The sequence below is a fragment of the Papio anubis genome, chromosome 10 (genome assembly GCF_008728515.1).
Source record: "Papio anubis isolate 15944 chromosome 10, Panubis1.0, whole genome shotgun sequence".
NCBI lineage: Eukaryota > Metazoa > Chordata > Mammalia > Primates > Cercopithecidae > Papio > Papio anubis.
The window spans coordinates 56,422,813-56,440,960 of NC_044985.1; the positions used below are offsets into that span (position 1 = coordinate 56,422,813).

Here is an 18,148-nt window from a genome sequence, read left to right on the forward strand (position 1 = left end):
AGAGAGCTCAAGAAACTGTAAGAGCTGTACTTCCCTAATGAGTATGGTATTCCTCACAACTCCCAGGCGAATCACTTTGCGGAGAAAAGGCAATTGTCTTGGTTGAGTAGGAATTAATGTTGAAGGTGTGGAAGGAAGTTGACTTGATTCAGTTTTCACTAGCCTAAGTCACAGATGTTAAATTGCAAGTTTCACAGGAGGCACCAAAGTAGAATAGATACATAATTCCAAATTGAGATGCCAAGATGCAAACTTTCAATCAAAATACTAAAGACCAGTTTCACGGGTCCAAAACTTCTCACCCAAAGGGGGAAATAACAGTGCCTATGAAGGAGAAATTAAAGGAAGATTTTGTGAGGAGTTGTAATGGTTAATTTTATGTGTTACCCTGAGTGGACCAAGAGGTCCCCAGATTAAACATTGTTTCTTTGTGTTTTTTTGTGAGGGTTTTTCTGGATGAGATCAGCATTTCAATCAGTGGAGTCAGTAGATGGCCCTCCTTGAGGAGGCAGCATCCCATTAGTTGGGGACCTGAACAGAACAAAAAGAGAAATTTGCCCCTTTTTTCCTGCCTTACTGCTAGCACTGGGACATCTCATCTTCCGCTCTTGGATTGGGATTTTTAGCAGCTTCCTTCGTTTTCAGGCTTTTGGATTCAGACGGAATTACACTGCTTTCTTGGGTTTCCATCTTGCAGATGGCATATGGTAGGACTTCTCAGCTTCCATAATTGTGGGAGCCAATTCCTCATAATAAATCTCCTTTTATAGATACAGATATAGACATAGTTATAGATATATAACCCATTGGTTCTATTTCTCTGGAGAACCATGACTAAAACAGGAATATTTTCTTGTTTTAGTCATGGAAAGCCTTGAAAAATAGTATTTCTCATATTATTTTTTCCTCTCCATGTGGGCCACTCAGAGAACCTATAAGTTGGGAGCATAGGGGATTGTTGTCTGACTCCAGCCCTGGAAACCTACAGATCAAGAGAGAGGGACTGGTGAGCCTCTTTGGCGAGTGAAGAGGCTGTGCTGTTTGTAGGATTGGTCTGCACTGAGTTTATTAGAGCAAAATAGGCATTGAGTGTCCCTATGGACCAAATGTGGGACACACAGAAGAGAATGATCCTGGAGCCCCTTTAAATCCTGCTCAGGAGGACAGCTGGGGTGTGGGTGGAGGATAAATTGGGAGTCCTATAGAGGGAGGACATTTGGAGGGGACTCAGGAAATCCAGTGGCACTTGCCTATGTGGGGGGCCCAGCAGGAGGGGCACCTAAGAAAACATGAAGGCACCCACAAGAGAAAGAGCAGGCTTGACATTTGCCAGGTTTGGAAAAGACAATGCCATCTTACAACTGTTTCAGTAAAGTAAGAATTTACCTGCCCTTCTTTTCTCTCTTTCCTTCCCTACTCTGATCCTGGAAGGGTCAAAACCAGCAGCTTTCATGGTGGTCTGGGATGAGGAAGGAAAGGAGAAGCTGACCACGTCTTCTCTCCGAAAGGCTGAGACCTGCCTATGACTAGCTGTAGGTTGAGGAGGAGGAGAGAATTCTTTTCTTTGAAATAAAGATTGAAATATGTAGCGATATATTGGTTTGGGCACTCTAATAGAAAGAATCTGGTACTTTCTATTACCTATAAGTGACCAAAAAAGCTATATCCAGTGGCAGAGGTAGAATTGCCTTCACTGAGCAAGTTTAAAAAGACAGTGAGAGAAAACATTAAAATTGCTTTTATGATTTCACCCCAGGTGTACTGTGTCTTCATTGAATTGGTTATATCACCAGCAGGAGTGATAGATGTATTTTTATAACCTACCTTCCAATCAGGTACCTAAAACATGGTGAATCAGATTTTTTTCCCCATATACAGATATGAGTGAATGCTTGATCTACAATAGAATTTCCTGGAGAATTTCTATGGGTTTCTCAGGAGACCCATCCCTTGTATCCTTCATAGCCAAAAATTGCAATTTATAGATGTCAAAGCCCTTTAGTATAAGTGATCTCGATGGCTTATCACCACCAGGTCCCTGCAAAATGCAGAGAGCACTTAGTATTATCTGTACTATATGGAGAATAATAGCTAAGAGTTATTGAACACTCACTATGTGCTTGGCACTTGTGCTAAATATCCTACAAATACCAAATTCATGTATAATACTATTAATTTCTCCACTCCACAGATGATGAAATGGAGTCTTAGGCTAAGTAGTTAATTTAAGGCCAAACATTTAGTAGAAGATATGGCTGCAATTTGAACTTGGCTGTCTCCCTTCAAATTCCTAACTTTGAACCTCTGCTCAGATGAACAAAATGGAAATCAGACATTTAGCAACTTGTTTGAGTATCTACATAGCATGAACAGATATTGGTCTTGTCTCATCTTTGTCTCATGGAGATCTTCAGTAGAGATCTTAGTTCTCTAGTAGAGAAAGAGTTCACTAAACTACAGGAAGGAGATTAAGCAGATAATACCTTTTCCCAGTGAAAAAACAAGTCTCAAAAGATAGTGTAAGTAAATTATAGCTATACACTAGAATATTTGGTGGCCAGGAAAAAATGTTTAAGGATTTTTTAAGGAAAGTAAAGCATTTTTCCATTCCAATAGAAAAAGTAGCCTATAAACTATTAATGCTTTCAAGTCTGTTTGAATATATGTATCTATACACATACATGATAGGCATATATATACATATACATATATGTATATGTTTGTGGGTACATGTATGATCATATCACTTCTAATTTTTATTTTTTAAAAATTTTTGTAGAGATGGGGGTCTCACTATGTTGCCCTGGCTGATCTTGAACTCCTGGTCTCAGGCAATCCTCCTGCCTTGGCCTCCCAAAGTGCTGGGACTACAGATGTGAGCCACTGTGCTTGGCCTTGATTGTATCTTTTTATAATAGAAAAGTTTAGAATTAAATGCACTAAAATATTAACAGTATTACCTCTAGGTGATGGAATTATGGGTAATTTTTACTTTTTCTCCTATACTTTCCTGTATTTCCCCCCAAAAGATCAATCATATTTTTCCTCTCCATATGGGTTCATTAAGTAAAAATTTACTTAATATTTTTACTGAGATAATTTGCATACTATAAAATTCACTCATTTTAACTATACCATTTGATGATTGTTATTAAATTTATAGAGTTGTGTATCCATCACCACAGTCCAATTTTAGATCATTTCTAGAAGATTTTTCAGGTCCATCTGTAGTCATCCCTTATTCCCACCTCCCAGACTTAGGCAATCCCTAATCTACTTTCCATCTCTATAGATTCACTTTTTCTGGAAGTTTCACATAAATAGGATAATACAACATGTGCTCTTTTGGGACTGACATACATTATGTTCTTTTAAAGAGAGAGAAATAAATAAATATTCTTTGGTTCTTTGCCTTTCCCATCCAATCCAAGCAAAAGCCCATTTTTTTCTCTTAATACTATAATAACTAATTATCAACAGAGTTTCCTTTATTCCTGTAGTACTTGACCAGCAATCAAATCCCTTTCAGATCACAAGATAATCTATAGGACAGTAAAGCTATTCCTGACGTTTTAAGGATCTCTAGTTTTTAATTCCTCACACATTTCTCTATTTTTACATTAAAAAACTGATTTATAACTATTTTGTTCTTACCCTCTGGAGAGTCATTGTAGACATGCCCTATACTGCCATTCTACTGGCAGAAATAGGGATACCATCACTGATGTGCAAGGGTTTGGAATCAGACAGACCCAAATTCAGCTCTGGGGCCCCATCTCCTGTAGCTGGGTTGGACCCTTCCTGAGTTCAGCGTCTTAGTGAGTATCTTGGAGTTACTCGTACCTTCCTCTAGGGCTGGATGGAGACATGCGCACGCTCTGGATGAGCTAGTGATTTTTGGTGCTCCTTCGAAAGGATGTTCTTTAAATAAGTCTTCAACTTCTCTTTAGAGAAAAGGCAGGGCCCCCACACAGCAAAACAAAGGCCTTGCAATTCATCAGGGCTACACTCCTTAAAATGCACTGTAAACTCCTCAAGGGTCTCACTCTCACTCCCAGCAGCTCATCAGTGTCTTCCTTCCAATCCAATTAACACTCTCCCTGAAAGTACTGATACATATCATTTTCAATATTTCATTACATTTTCAAGGATTTATTGCTCTTTGTGGAGTAGTGTCCTTCTGGCTCTGCCTCATAGAGTGTTCTGAAGATTAAACCGGATCACACATCCAAGGAGTGCTGCACAGGGTCTAACACTCAGTGGATGTTCAATAAATGGCAACTATTATTAGTATCATAACCAAAGCTATGGCAACTCCAAGCCTGTGTGATAATACGTGATGTGCAGCTCCTTTCTCCTCTAGCTCCTTACTTGGAAATCTTCTTTGCAGAAAGCCATTTTCGGAAAGCTTTTGGTGACCTTGAAACATTCTCAGGTGCTCTCTGATGTTTTAATAAATGAAACTTAATATATATAGGAGATACAGTTCCTCCTTCATACCTGTATAGTAAAAAAGCTGCAACATAAATACCTTTGGTTAACCTTTATATAGTATAGTATTTTAAATATTACCATAAACATGATAGAAATTAACAGAATGAAGGTTAACTGGGGGAAAAGCCCTGAGCAGGGAGGGAAGAGTTGCTGCGGGAACACTGTGGCAGGTCTGAAACCAGATCCTGGCTATCGAGCAGAGGGAAATGGCACATCTTTGGAGGCTTTTATATCATGGTAATAATTGTTTTATTAGAATCAAAGCATCCCAGAGAGCACTTGCTCTTTCCTTCTCTCCAGTCCCCTTGACTCTCCCCTTAGCAGGGTTGGATGGGAGGTGGGGGCGGGGGGAGGGGGAACAGTACAAGAAAGCAATGCTATGTTCCTTTCTCCCATTGTCTGGCCCCCAAATGCAGTGTCATAAATATCAAAACAATGCTTGGTAATAGTCCAAAAGATTTAACTTGTCCCCAAATTCCTAAACGACCATTGGCATGTAATTTGGTTCTTGGCAGAGTGTAACTGAACAACTTGTAGACATGACATTTGTGTGAACATCTACAAGAGACAGGCCGTTATCACCACCCATTCAACACTCCAGCCAGAGGAAAAACAGCAAGTGGGGCCAGCCATCCAAGTTCACCTGAGCGCTCCGGGGTCTCGGCCCGCATCCTAAAACCTCATTTCTGCTGTGGCCCGGCTACTCCCCATTCTCAACTGTGTTTTCTTCACCATGCAGGTGATGGAAGCCCAGGAAAGCCCAGGGTTCAAGGCCAGTGACTTCAGCCTGTCACCCCCTCAGTCCGCATCGGGCCCACCAGCCCCCTCCCTCCCTGCCCCCAGCCCTGCCCGTACTGCCCCCCATTGCGCCCAGCCCTTCCTCACCCCGCGGGAGAAGCTGGCCTCTCATTCCTCACTGAGAGACTCGACGGGCGGCCCCACGCCAAGCCTTCCTCGCCCTCCCCTCCAGCCCTTTCTGAAGGGGAGGCAGCAAAGGTGAGCAAGCAACCGCCGCAAGTTTCGGCAGCTGCTGAGGAAGACTCATCGGTTTCTAAGGAAACAGAGAGGCAGCAGCCATTTTAGTGGCATTTGCTGTATGAAAAATATATAGACACTGGCATCCCCCTCCCCACTCGCGCCGCGGCGCCTGCCCTCCCGCCCCGCCTCAGAGGCCCCGGGATGAGGGTGGGGCCCCAGTCTCCGAGGGACGCAGCGGCCACCTGTCGCAGGTGGCCAGCCACTAGGGTCGCCAGCCCCAGTGCCCCCCAGCGGGCGGGACCGCGGGGTCCCCACCCCGGGGCGGAATCCCCACCCCCGGGCGCCGCAGCGCAGCGGCGGGCGGGCGGCTTGGCCCTCCCCGCGCCCGCGTCCCGCCCCCCAGGTCCCCTCCCTCTCCCCCCCGCCCCAGGCCGCGGGAGCCCGCGGGGAGGGCGGGCCCGTCGCAGCCGCGCTGGTCGCCAGGCGGCCGGGAGGAGCGGGGTCCGCGCGGCGGGCGAGGCGGGGGCGGAGGCGCAGGCAGCTCGAGCGCGGGAGGTCGCAGCAGCCGGGGACACCGCGCGCCGCCGCTCAACATGGTCGCTGCGCACGCTGCCCATTCTTCCTCCTCCGCCGAGTGGATCGCCTGCCTGGATAAAAGGTAGCTCGGCCGGGGGCCGCAGCTGGGGGCCGAGCTCTGCGGCGCTGCCCGGGCCCAGAGACCGCCGCAGCCTCACACCTGGGCGCAGCGCGGCCGGGCTGCGGGTGGCCGGGGTCCCCGAGCGGGGGAAGGGGTTGAGGTCCTCGCCCGGGAGACAGGAGGACAAGGACCCCCGCCTCTTGTGGGGTACCAGTGGCATGAGATTATTACACGTGGTGGAGAAAATGCAGCGCAGTAAGGGGAGAGAGCACCCACCTCTCCAACCCCCCGCCCCGCCGCGACTCCAGGCTCCGCTCCTGGGTGGGGGTTTATTTTCTCTTGGCATCACGGGACGGAAGAATCGATGCATACCCTCTCTGGCTATTCAGACCTTGCGGGGTATTAAGTTTTAAGGAGGGGTGGGGGCACCGGCAGGTACAGAGTAACATTCTTTTTTTTGTTCTCGAAAGCAAAGTGTGAGGGACCCAGTGGAGCTGTCGAGTCCCTTGCTGAAATTCACAGCTTTCTGCCCCCGCAGTCGCTCGCTCAAGGTCTGTGTTAGAGAAGGTCATTTGGGAGACTGCTTTCGTCTTAATACCTGCTTCTCGGGAAAAGACCTTTACGCTAAAAAAAAAAAAAAAAAAAAAAAAAAAAAAAAAATTAAAACCATACATAAAGCATATAACTCCCGACGACAGCTCTCTCTAAGGAGGATGTGTATGTTAACAGTGGATTGCAGTTGTTTCTAGGCTCTGACAGCATAATATTCTGTTTGTCCAGATTGCAGGTTTAGCAGTAAACATTACACAGTATGTTAGCAATTATAGCTTATTACCCTGATTAAAAGGTGATGCATCTGAACTTTTAAGAACTGAGCAAGAAATCTTGCAGAGTGAACTGCCTCTGAATTTCGGAGTTTAATGCAGAAGGGCAATGATTCACGTCTTGCAGCTATCTGCATGACATCTCTATTTGCATTTGTGTGAAATATTTTGTGTTCTGCCATATTGAAAAATTTTCAATTAACAGATTCGTAACACGATCAAACTTGAAAATCTTAAGTGTGACATGCTTTGCATACTCTATTATAGGCCTTTGTTGAAACATATTAAGTAATTTGAGAAAAGCTAAATGTAGCTCATTTGAATAACTTAATATATCTGATAGTCTTGACTTTCAATTACCATACAGTAGCAAGATTTTTTGGCAGGCAGTGCCCTATTTATGTCTAAAATGATATGTACTAATATTAGAAATAGTTGCATGCAATAAATAGTAGGAGAATTAAAGTAATGGTTAAATCATACAGGATTATGTAGAACTAAGAGCATTTGAAGGATAGAGGTTGTTAATGTGTCAAGTATCTAAATTTAATAGTTCAGGAAAAAGGAATTATATGGGATTCAAGATCTTGCACTTAACCTATAAATAGTGGTGCTTCCTTATGAATGGAATGTTTAGATAATAGATAACATATTTCTATGTGTATAAATGCATGGCATGGCATTTTTTGAACAGTCGTTAATTCACTGGAAACCCATTAGTCAATAAGAAGTACTTATGGCAAAATCATAGAGCAATACTAACACAAGTGGGACATAGTCGACTCTCTCTTTTCATAATGTGTATCTGCCCAAATGATTTTGCTTGAAATGGATTTTTTAGAGCATGATGCCCTCACTTAATGCCACCATTCATAATGGAAAAAAAAAACTAGGAAAAAAAAAAAAACCCTTCACAGATAGTGAGTCTAGCATCAGAAGAGTCAGATGAGTGGACAGATCAATAAGTTAAGGGTTTTAGGCACAGAGCTGTTACCAGTTCTGATATTGGACATGTCACTTTTACTTCCTTGAGTGTCTGAAAAATGAGGATAGGACTATCAGGGATAAGTGGACAAATGGAAGAAGAAAAAAAGGTGAAATACTTTGAAAACTGTGAGGTGCCATGTAGGCTTTTTATTTTGTGGTATTAAGAGAACTTTGCATGTTCTGCAGTGTGCATGCCAGAATTGATACCTGTGAGGAACAGTTTAGGGCAGCAATCTCATTGTATGAAGGCTGTGGGGGCCTTGTTTTGAAGGTGTGTTTTTCTCTTAGATTGTTTATTTATTTATTTATTTTTTAGGAAAGGAGAAAAATTGAGAGTGTTTATGGAAGTTGTCTAGGTAAGCCCCCTGAAAGCCCTGTTTAGTGGAGACAGTGCCCTCAACGTTTCTGAGAAATGCTATCTTGATACTCTTTTCCAGGCACTGTGCTGGGCACTGGGGATGCAACAAAATATGAGAGTTGCTTATAGGCTTGGAGGGTAGGGGAGATTTGTGGTGGGACGGCTGTATAAACAGCTAACCACAATGCAGTGGTAAGTGCTTTAATGGAGATGTATAAAGTGCTTGGGGAATGCAGATGAGTGAGTTATCGAGATGCTTCCATAGGTGTCCTGCGTAGACCTCAGAGGCTGAGAGAAATTTTACCAGGCAGAGAATAGGGAGGGCATGCCAGGCAGTGGTGTGGCATATGAATATGCTAATTTCTTCCCAACTACAAATTCCTGTTGTGACCAAATCTAGAATATAGGAATGTATGCTCTATTTTTATAAAAACTTTTTTATAATGGACATTGTCAACCCTGCACAAAAAAGAAAGAATAGTACAATGAACCCCTGTGGGTTCACTTGGGAATATGATACTGGGACCTTTTTAACTGGGAAAAGGACATAACTGGGAAACGTAGTTCAAATATATGCCTCATTCAAGTGACAACTGTTGTGGATGGTGAAAAAAAGAGAAACCCTGGGACTGGAAATGAAAAGGAGAGTTAAAAGAGGAAGTCTGCAGGAGTAAAGAAGTATGCAATGAATGTTGAAGTGAAACAAACAAAACACAAGGAAAATCGAGCCTTAAAGTGTTTGTTAGGAATGCCTAGAAAGTTATCATAGATAGGATAATACTTGCAAGTGGGGAAGGGGATTACAAGTGTGTAGATATGTAGATTAGGTTAAAGAAAGAAAATCTAAAGCTTTTTATGTATCAAGCATCCACCGTCTTGGACTATAGTGGGACTGAGGAGATGAGGGTCTACAAATACTAATCTTAAAACCAGAAAGACAAGACATTGAACATTTGGATGGATAAACCAACATTGAAAAAAATCTCACATGTTAGAGTAAAACAAGCTCACCACTATCTCAGGGATCTTACAATTTTTTTCTGAGGGGATGGTAATTAGGAACAAATTACATAGTCCCACTATTTGGGACTTAAGATGGGTAAAATGTCTTTTTTTTTTTTTAGATGGAGTCTCGCTCTGTCACCCAGGCTGGAGTGCAATGGCGCGATCTTGACTCACTGCAACCTTCCCCTCCTGGTTTCAAGGGATTCTCATGCCTCAGCCTCCCAAGTAGCTGGGGTTACAGGCACCCACCACCATGCCTGGCTAATTTTTGTATTTTTGTAGAAACAGGGTTTCACCATGTTGGGCAGGCTGGTCTTGAACTCCTGACCTCAGCTGATCCACTTGCTGCAGCCTCCCAAAGTGCTGGGATTACAGGTGTGGGCCACCACACCTGGCCCATTGTTTAATTTTAATGAAAATATTTTTCCCGTAAGGTTTTAAATTTGCCAACTGTGAACTTAAGATCCACTTATGAATCCTAGATCTCAGGGTTGGTAAAGGAGTATTATGAAGGGACAGGGACCATACACATTCATGTAGTATAGTGACTCATTGCTGGCATTCATCATGATGGAGCAGGGATTGACAAACTATGACCTGTAGGCCAGATCTGACAGCTTGCCTGTTTGTCTTGTGGGCTAAGAATGGTTTTCACAGGCCGGGCGCGGTGGCTCATACTTGTAATCCCAGCACTTTGGGAGGCTGAGGCAGGGGGGATCACGAGGTCAGGAGATCAAGACCATCCTGGCTATCACGGTGAAACCCCGTCTCTACTAAAAATACAAAAAAATTAGCTGGGCGTGGTGGCGGGCGCCTGTAGTCCCAGCTACTCGGGAGGCTGAGGCAGGAGAATGGCATGAACCCGGGAGGTGGAGCTTGCAGTGAGCTGAGATCGCACCACTGCACTCCAGCCTTGGGGGACAGAGCAAGACTCTATCTCAAAAATAAATAAATAAATAAATAAATAAATAAAAAATAAAAAAGAATGGTTTTCACATTCCTGAATGGCTGGGAATAAAAGAAGAGTAGCATTTTGTGACCCATGAAATTTAGATGAAATTCAAATTTCAGTGTCTATAAACAAAGTTTTATTGGAACATAGCCGTGCTCATTTGGTTACATATTGTCTACAACTGCTTTCCCGCTGCAGTGGCAGAGCTGAGTAGCTGCAATGGAGACTGTGGACCCACAGAGCTTGAAATATTTACTATGTGGGCCTTATAGAAAAAGTTTGCCATCTTTTGTTATAGATGAAAGAACCTATCTAAGTGATTGACAGTGAAACCACTGGAGATGAAAGAAATTGTCTTCATTTGGAAAGGAGTTCACAGTGTTTGGTTTCTTGTTCTTTAATTAGAAGTGTAAGTTGGAGAAAGGTCCTCAGTTGATTGGCTTATTTGAGGAACACTGGCTATCACAGCCAAAGCAGACGATGAAGTTAGCATGGTTATTCAAAAGGTTGTGATCTTTCAAAGGCAGCAGATGAATTTTTTTAAGTATTCATATTTCAGTTTAAAAATGCTCCATGGACAGTTTCCATCTGACTTGCCCCCAGACAGATATTATGTTAGTTATTTTGATTAGGTTGAGAGTGAAAGAAGTCAAGGGACAAGTTTGTTAAGAACCAAAATGCTTTGTAGCACACATGGTGAGAGAAGATGACTCAGATATCAAAGAAGCATCAGACATGGGTCCACCCTTGAGAAATACCGAGGATCAAAGAAGCACACAGAGCAGAAGGGAGTCCCTGGAGGAGGCTGGTATCTACTAGCCAGGTCCCAAGGGATGACATTACCCCGGTACATCCTCCAGGGCTCAGGCTGGTCTTGCAGTCTCAGAATCCTGACTTGTTAGCACATCAAAAATTAATACATCTTTCAGCGACAGATACACAGGTACCAGACTCTCAGAGACTGTAAAAGCCAGAAAGACGGTTTATTAATTTGACAATAAGATCTGTCACATCAGAGAAGTGGACACTCATGTCCTTTGGCTAATGTATTCTTCTTCTAAGTAAGCCATATGGGAAATCCAGTTATTCTCAGAAGTCCGTTTTCTGCATTTACAATGAGAAGCCAAGCTGCCAGGAGGTCAGGATGCTTACATCTTCTGACCTGTATAAGAGTACATCCTCTTCCTGGAGCAACAGAGCCTGGGAATTGGATGATAATGAGAAGGTAGTTCTGGGAATCGTCCAGGACAGTGTGACTGCCACCTTTTCCAGTCACATCACCATTGCCTGTGCTCCCACAGCGCACTCTGGTCTCACTCTGTCATGACATAACACAAGTCCAACTCCATTGTAATGGCCTGCTTACTTCTCTTTTCACATCACTTGACTTTAGTCCCTATATTTTATTCATCATTTTATCTTCAGCTTCAGTGCAGTGCCCTGACTAGAGAACGTGCTAATAGGCCCAGGGCGAGATGACCACAGGGATCCTTCTCCTCAGGGATGATGGCCTCTGCAACCCTGTAGGAAGGCCCTGACACTGGATCCTGTGCTGGGGAAGGAACATCTGCCTCTGTTGCTTCTTCTATGTTTTTTGGCTAATGTGAATACTTTTTTAAAAAATGACACTGCATAGCTCTAGTCTAATCTGTTTTTCCTCCTGAAATCCTCCCCCCACTTTTTTTTTTTTAAAAAAAGAACATCTTTTTATTATGGAAAAAAAATCAAAATATACAAAAAAGAGAAGTAGCAGTATGATTCTTAATTCTTTTTGTTTGTGTGTGCGTGTGTTTTTAGACAGGGTCACTCTGTCACCCAGGCTGGAAGGCAGTGGTTTGATCATGGCTCATTGCATGCTTGACCTCCTGGGTTTAAGCGATCCTCCTGTCTCGGCTTCCTGAGTAGCTGGGAACGCAGACATGTGTCTCCATGCCTGGCTAATTAAAAAAAATTTTTTATAGAGATGGAGTCTCCCTATGTTACCCAGGCTGGTCACAAACTGCTGGGCTGAAATGATCTTCCTGCGTTGGCCTCCCAAAGTGCTGGGACTATAGGCTTAAGCCACTGTGTCCAGCCAGTATGATTTGTGCCACCCCTTCCCCTACTCCAGCATCATCAACTTCCAGCCAACCTTGTTTTGTTTATACCCCCATGCACTCCCCACTCCCCCCAGGATTATTTTCAAGCAAATTCCACATATTTCATCTGTAAACATTTTAGTATATGTCTCTAAAAGGTAGTGACTTTTTATTAAGAGAACAATATCACACACATTAAACAACTTGACATTAGTTCTCTAATATAATCAATTTTTCAGTCAGTGTTCAAATGTCCCCATTTACCTCATAACTTTCTTTTTTGCAGTGTGTTTGTATCAAGAGCTAAATAAGTTGCATTTAGTTGATATGTCTGTAGGTCTGGGTTCTCTCTTTCTCTCTTTTTCTTCCTTATAATACATTTCTTGAAGAAACTGGGTTGTTGTTTTTTTCAGTCTGAATTTTCATTGTACCTCCATGCAGTTTTTTAAAACATGTTCCTTTGCCCCCTGTATTTCCTGTAAATTGGTATTTGGGTCTAGAGTTTGACTTTTTGTTAAGAATGCATCACAGAAGTGTTATATATTTCCATAATAAGGTATATAATATCAAGTGATCTCTTTTCATAATGTTAACAATTTATTGTTTTTAAAGTTTAATGCTTGGCAACTATCTATTTGCAGTTTATTGGGGAACATTTCACTGTGGCCCCAAATACACGGGAGCACATGACATATATATTTGGAGTAATTCGAGAACAATACAACCTCATATGTAATTAGGGTTAAATTCTGTGGTGCTGATTTTACTTGCTTTAGTCTATTAGGAAAGGAAAGTTTAGCCAGACCTGGACTCCCTCAGACTGGGGATACATGTAGGATTGGTGTGCTTAGTCCACACCCTTGGCCTTGCTGCCTGGTCTCCTGCACACAGCCTGGGAGCTGGAAAGAGTCTTCAGAGGAAAAGTGGTGCTTAGCAAAGCAAATCCAGCCTCTTTGTCTTAACTGGAGTTCTCTCAAATGGATTTCTGGCCCCTCCTGTGAGGGTGGGACTGGCAGATACATTTTGTTGGAATTTCCCATGAGCTTGGAAGATTTTATGGCCCTCTCATGGTAGCTGCTTATTGTCCTACACCACCTCCTCACCCCCCATGCAACTAGTTTTTCTTCAGTCAGAATAAAACCATCTTTGTGCATCCTCAACAGTGGTCAATGAGAGTGGGTTTTTCCTCCAGTACTTTCACGTCACAGATGAGGGAGAGACTGCCCTAGGAGTACTGAGAGACTGAGGGAAGAGAAAGAGGATGGGAAGAACTGGGTGGGGAGGGAGACAGTGAGATCCAGCTGAACATCTGACAGAAAACAATCTGGCTGATGAGCGGAGGCGGACAGTCCTGGCGTGTTGACTCAGCTGCATCCGTGTGCACCCGCTTGCTTCCCCAGCCCCAAAAGAAAAACAAAGTGCTGCCACTATTCTCTTTTCTCTCCGTGCCAGCTCTTTCTTGGAGCGCTCATCTAGTTTCCTTTGCTGTAACTGTGCAGATTCCTTAAACTCCATATCTGTGGCTTATCTTCTAGACCAGATGTATTTTTGTCTGTCTGTTGGATATTCCCACATGAATGTCCCATTAATCTTTTGTGGGGCAGACATTGTTTTCCTTCACCTACCTCTGCTATAGAGGCTGGAAAAACAACATACTTATTTTCCCAATCTCTCTTCAGGTGAGGTTTCCATGTGACGCTGTCTGGCCAATGAGACATAGCAGAAGTCTACTAGAGGTTTCCAGGGGAGCTCTTGCTTTACTCATGTATTTGATTCACCCTTCCTCTCTTCTTTCTGCCTGGAGTTACTACCGGAGGCCTGGGCCTGTGGCAGCCATCTTGTAATCCCAGGAGGAAGTGCCCAGAGAAACACAGAGCCTCCAGTTCTGACTTTGTCCACCTGTTGAACCCAGATCGGTAGTTACCCACCTTCAGATTTTTGTTTTGTGAAGAAAAAAAGCCCCATTTCTCTAAAGCATTCTTTGGTGTTCTATCATTCACCATCAAAATGATCTCTAACCTAACAGATTGATACTTGTCTAAAGTTGACCTCATCTTTTGTAGCCCTGCTCCCCATTAGTTTCTCCTTCTTGCTTTACTATTTTATTTATGATGTCGTGACTTCCTCATTCTCAGAACTTTGAAGTTATCTGCATTTTCCCTTTCCTATGTCCTTTTCCACATCTAACCAGTCAATAATTGTCTTGACTTTTATATTCCACTTTTATTTCAGGGCCTTAGCATCTGGATCTCCCCGTTTTCTGTTTCCAGTCTGGAAAACATGATATTGTCAAATCAACTTTGTCTTAGGATCAGCCAGACCTGGATTCAAATTCTGTCACCTCTACCCTCTAGCTATGTGATCTTGACCAAGTTATTAATCTTTCTGAATCTCTGTTTTCACATCTTCAAATGAGATTCCCAATGCCTACAGTAATGGCTATGTCGAGGTGTGTGAGCTAATGCAAACGTTGCATGGTGATCTCTGGAGAGAAAATGTAGAAGTTAAAAATTTAGGAGTCAGATTATATAGGCTCAAACCCCAGTTTAAATTTTATTGATGGTGTAATTTTGGGCAAGTTATTTGGTTCTAGTGGTTACTTTATAGATTCATTGGGATTTTCCCTGTAGACAATCTTAAATGTGAACACTGGCAGTTTTACTTATTTTTTCTGATTTTTATGTCTTCTATTATTTATTTTTCTTCCCTTATTGCATTTGCCAGGAATGCCAGGACAAAATTGAATAGAAGGGGTGAGAATGGATGCTCTTGTTTTGGTTATGATCTTATAAAAAATAGTTTGCTATTTTGCCACGTTAGTTGTCTTTCATGTAGTTGTTTTTTTTTTTTAAGCAAATTCCCTTTTCTGAATTTATCGAGATGATTATATTATTTTTCTCTTTTATTCTGTAAATATAGTGAATTTACATTGACTGAATTTCAAATGTTAAGCCAATGTTACCTTCCTAGAATATATACTACTTTGTCAACATGCATTATATTTTTTATATATTAATTTATTCAACTTACTAATATTTTATTAATGTTACTTTCATGTCAATTCATGAGGGATATTAGCCTATAACTTTCTTTTCTTATTTTAGTATCAGGATTATTCTGGCCTCATCAAATGAATCAAGAAACATTTCCTTTTTTTTCCTATTTTTTCCCTCTATTTTTAAATGAACTTATATAAGATCAATGCTATTTATTTTACAAATGTCTTAAGGATATCTGGGCCAGGAATTTTCTATATGAAAAACTTTTTAATGACAAATTCAAACTCTGTAATAGAGGTCTATTCATATTTTCTGTTTCTTTTCATGTCAGTTTTGATAAGTTATTTCAAGGAGTTTGTGCATTTCATCTAAGTTATCAAATTTATTGATGTAGAGTTGTTCATAGTATTCCTTATAATCCTTTTAATGCCATTAGGATATGTAGTGTTGTTCTGTCCTTTGTATCCCATATTGGTAATTTGTGTCTCTTTTTTTAAAATTCATTCTTACTAGGAGCTTCCCAATTTTGTTAATATTTTAAAAGAATGAACTTTTAGTTGATTTACTTTGTTCTTTGAGAAATTTATTGATTTTTGCTCATTGTTTTTTTCCTTTTCCCTCCTTACTTTGGGTTTAACTTATTCTTTTTCTGGCTTCTTAAAGTGGAAACTTAGTTGTTTAATTTTAACTTTTCTTCTTTACTAATATAAGCATTTCAGCTGCAATTTCTCATTTTCAACACAAAGAAGGAAACACAGGTATTCTTTTGTTCAGTATTTATAAACTTAAACTATTTCTGCTGGAGAAGAACAATTAATCAGGCTGATGCTGGGACCTCTTGACTCCCTTAGCCTCAAGAAGATACTTTGCAATGTGTTGAACGGTATCCTCAACAACATTCCAACAGTGATTCAGCAGTGAGTTTCATAGGCTCTTTCAATATGGCATAATTCTAAAGAAACCTTAAGAAAGGGTAATTCTGCGAGGGGGCCAATGTATAGTTTTCTGGTGATCTGATTTAATCCAATAAAATATTTTAGTATATTTTAGAAATAGATGGATTGTTTTTCTTACTGGAAATCAGCTATAAATATTATTTTTTTCACATTTGAGCCATTAATAATGATTATGATTGGGTTGCAATGACTTTGAAGTAATATTTTCCGATAAATACCTGGAATCATTCTATTCTGTGTTGTTGGCTGAATGAATAGTAATAAGACTTTGGTGTCAGCCAAACTGGGGGAAAATTACATTTCTGTTTGGCTGTCATTTGACCTTTATATTCCATTGCTTTATTTCATTTCGTGTATCATTTTGTAGCCAAACAAGAATGTATGCCTTAATGGTGGTCCATCTCCTCTGTGAGGATGTGGGGGCAAGGGTGTATTCTCAAGGAGGAATATTGGTGCCACTCTCACAAATAGACAAATGGTGGTCAAGAGCCCACAAGTAATGCTACAGAACATAGCCCTTCTAATTACAACTGTGGAAACCAAGGAACATATGCTAATTCCACTGGAGTAATCTTAAAATGCTTATCTGTGGTGAAATAATTTTCTAAAAACACTTTTATTGAATTAAATTGATTGTACAATGTAAGCATATCAAATAGGATGACTTGCTGTATAGAAATATTACTTTTTTTTTTTTTTTTTTGAGACAGAGTCTTACTCTGTCATCCAGTCTAGAGTGCAGTGGCATGATCTTGGCTCACTGCAACCTCCGCCTCCCAGGTTCAAGCGATTCTTCTGCCCCAGCCTCCCTAGTAGCTGGGATTACAGGCGCCTGCCACCGCGCCTGGCTAATTTTTGTATTTTTAGTAGAGACAGGGTTTCACCATGTTGGCCAGGCTGGTCTTGAACTCCTGACCTCGGGCGATTTGCCCACCTCGGCCTCCCAAAGTGCTGGGATTACAGGCTTAAGCCACTGCACCTGGCCAGAAATATGACTTATAAATTGGTGAAAAGCTCAAGAACCGCCCCCTTAATTAAACAGAAAAATAATTTTTATAGGCCGTTAGAAAAGACTTAATAATTGAGATGTTGAAAACAAATAGAAAAGATCTTTGATGGGAAGGAGATATTACTCACAACTTAGTAATTTGATTCTTGCTATTATATGAAATTTCAATTCTGTTTAAACCCCAAACGAAGGCATTAATGTTTTCCCTTGTATTTGGGGCAGCCTTAGAACAGCCTTATTCTTCTAGTTATTAATTTTTCATCTTCATTGAGGCACAATTGACAAGTAAAAATTGTGTATCTTTAAGATGTATGACTTGTTGCTTTAATATATGTATACATCGTGAACTTATTGCCACAATCAAGCTAATTAACATATTCATCACCTTGTATAGTTACCTAGTATGTGTGTGTGGTGAGAACACTTAAGATCTACTGTCTTAGCAAATTTTAAGTTTGAAATACAGTATTGTTAACTATGTTAACATTGTTGCACATTAGATCTCCTGAATGTATTCATCTTTTAATTTTATTTTTTGACGTAGGGTCTCACTCTGCCACCCAGGCTGGAGTGCAGTGGTACAATCATAGCTAACTGTAGCTTTGAATTCCTGGGCTCAAGTGATCCTTCTGCCTTGGCTTCCTGAGTAGCTGGGACTATAGGCACCTACCACCATGCCAGCAAATTTTTTATTTTTAGTAGAGACATGGTCTCACTGTGTTGCTCAGGCTGCTCAAACCCCTGGGCTTAAGCAGTCCTCCCACCTCGGCCTCCCAAAGTGCTGGAATTATAGGCAGGAGCCACTGTGTCGAGCCCAGAATTTATCTCCCATAACTGAAACTTTGTACCCCTTGACCAATATCTCCCCATT

The 18,148-nt window shown here is 41.5% G+C and overlaps 1 protein-coding gene and 1 long non-coding RNA gene across 3 annotated transcripts in view; one reads left to right on the forward strand and one right to left on the reverse strand.

The window, feature by feature from the left end:
* Positions 1 to 3,570: 3,570 nt before the first annotated feature.
* On the reverse strand, positions 3,571 to 5,646 carry LOC108581333. The gene is made up of 2 exons (XR_001893391.3): positions 5,380 to 5,646; positions 3,571 to 4,516 (listed from the first exon to the last, which is right to left on the reverse strand). It is a non-coding gene; the product is annotated as an uncharacterized LOC108581333 (long non-coding RNA).
* Positions 5,647 to 5,880: 234 nt separating this feature from the next.
* The window catches only part of RAPGEF4 (Rap guanine nucleotide exchange factor 4), a 307,950-nt gene continuing 295,682 nt past the window's right edge, over positions 5,881 to 18,148 (forward strand). For both annotated transcript variants that reach the window (XM_003907614.3, XM_009182453.2), the window contains exon 1: positions 5,881 to 6,130. In XM_003907614.3, coding sequence (XP_003907663.1) covers positions 6,066 to 6,130 — 65 coding nt within the window. In that variant the 5' untranslated portion in view covers positions 5,881 to 6,065. The remainder of the gene's footprint in view (positions 6,131 to 18,148) is intronic.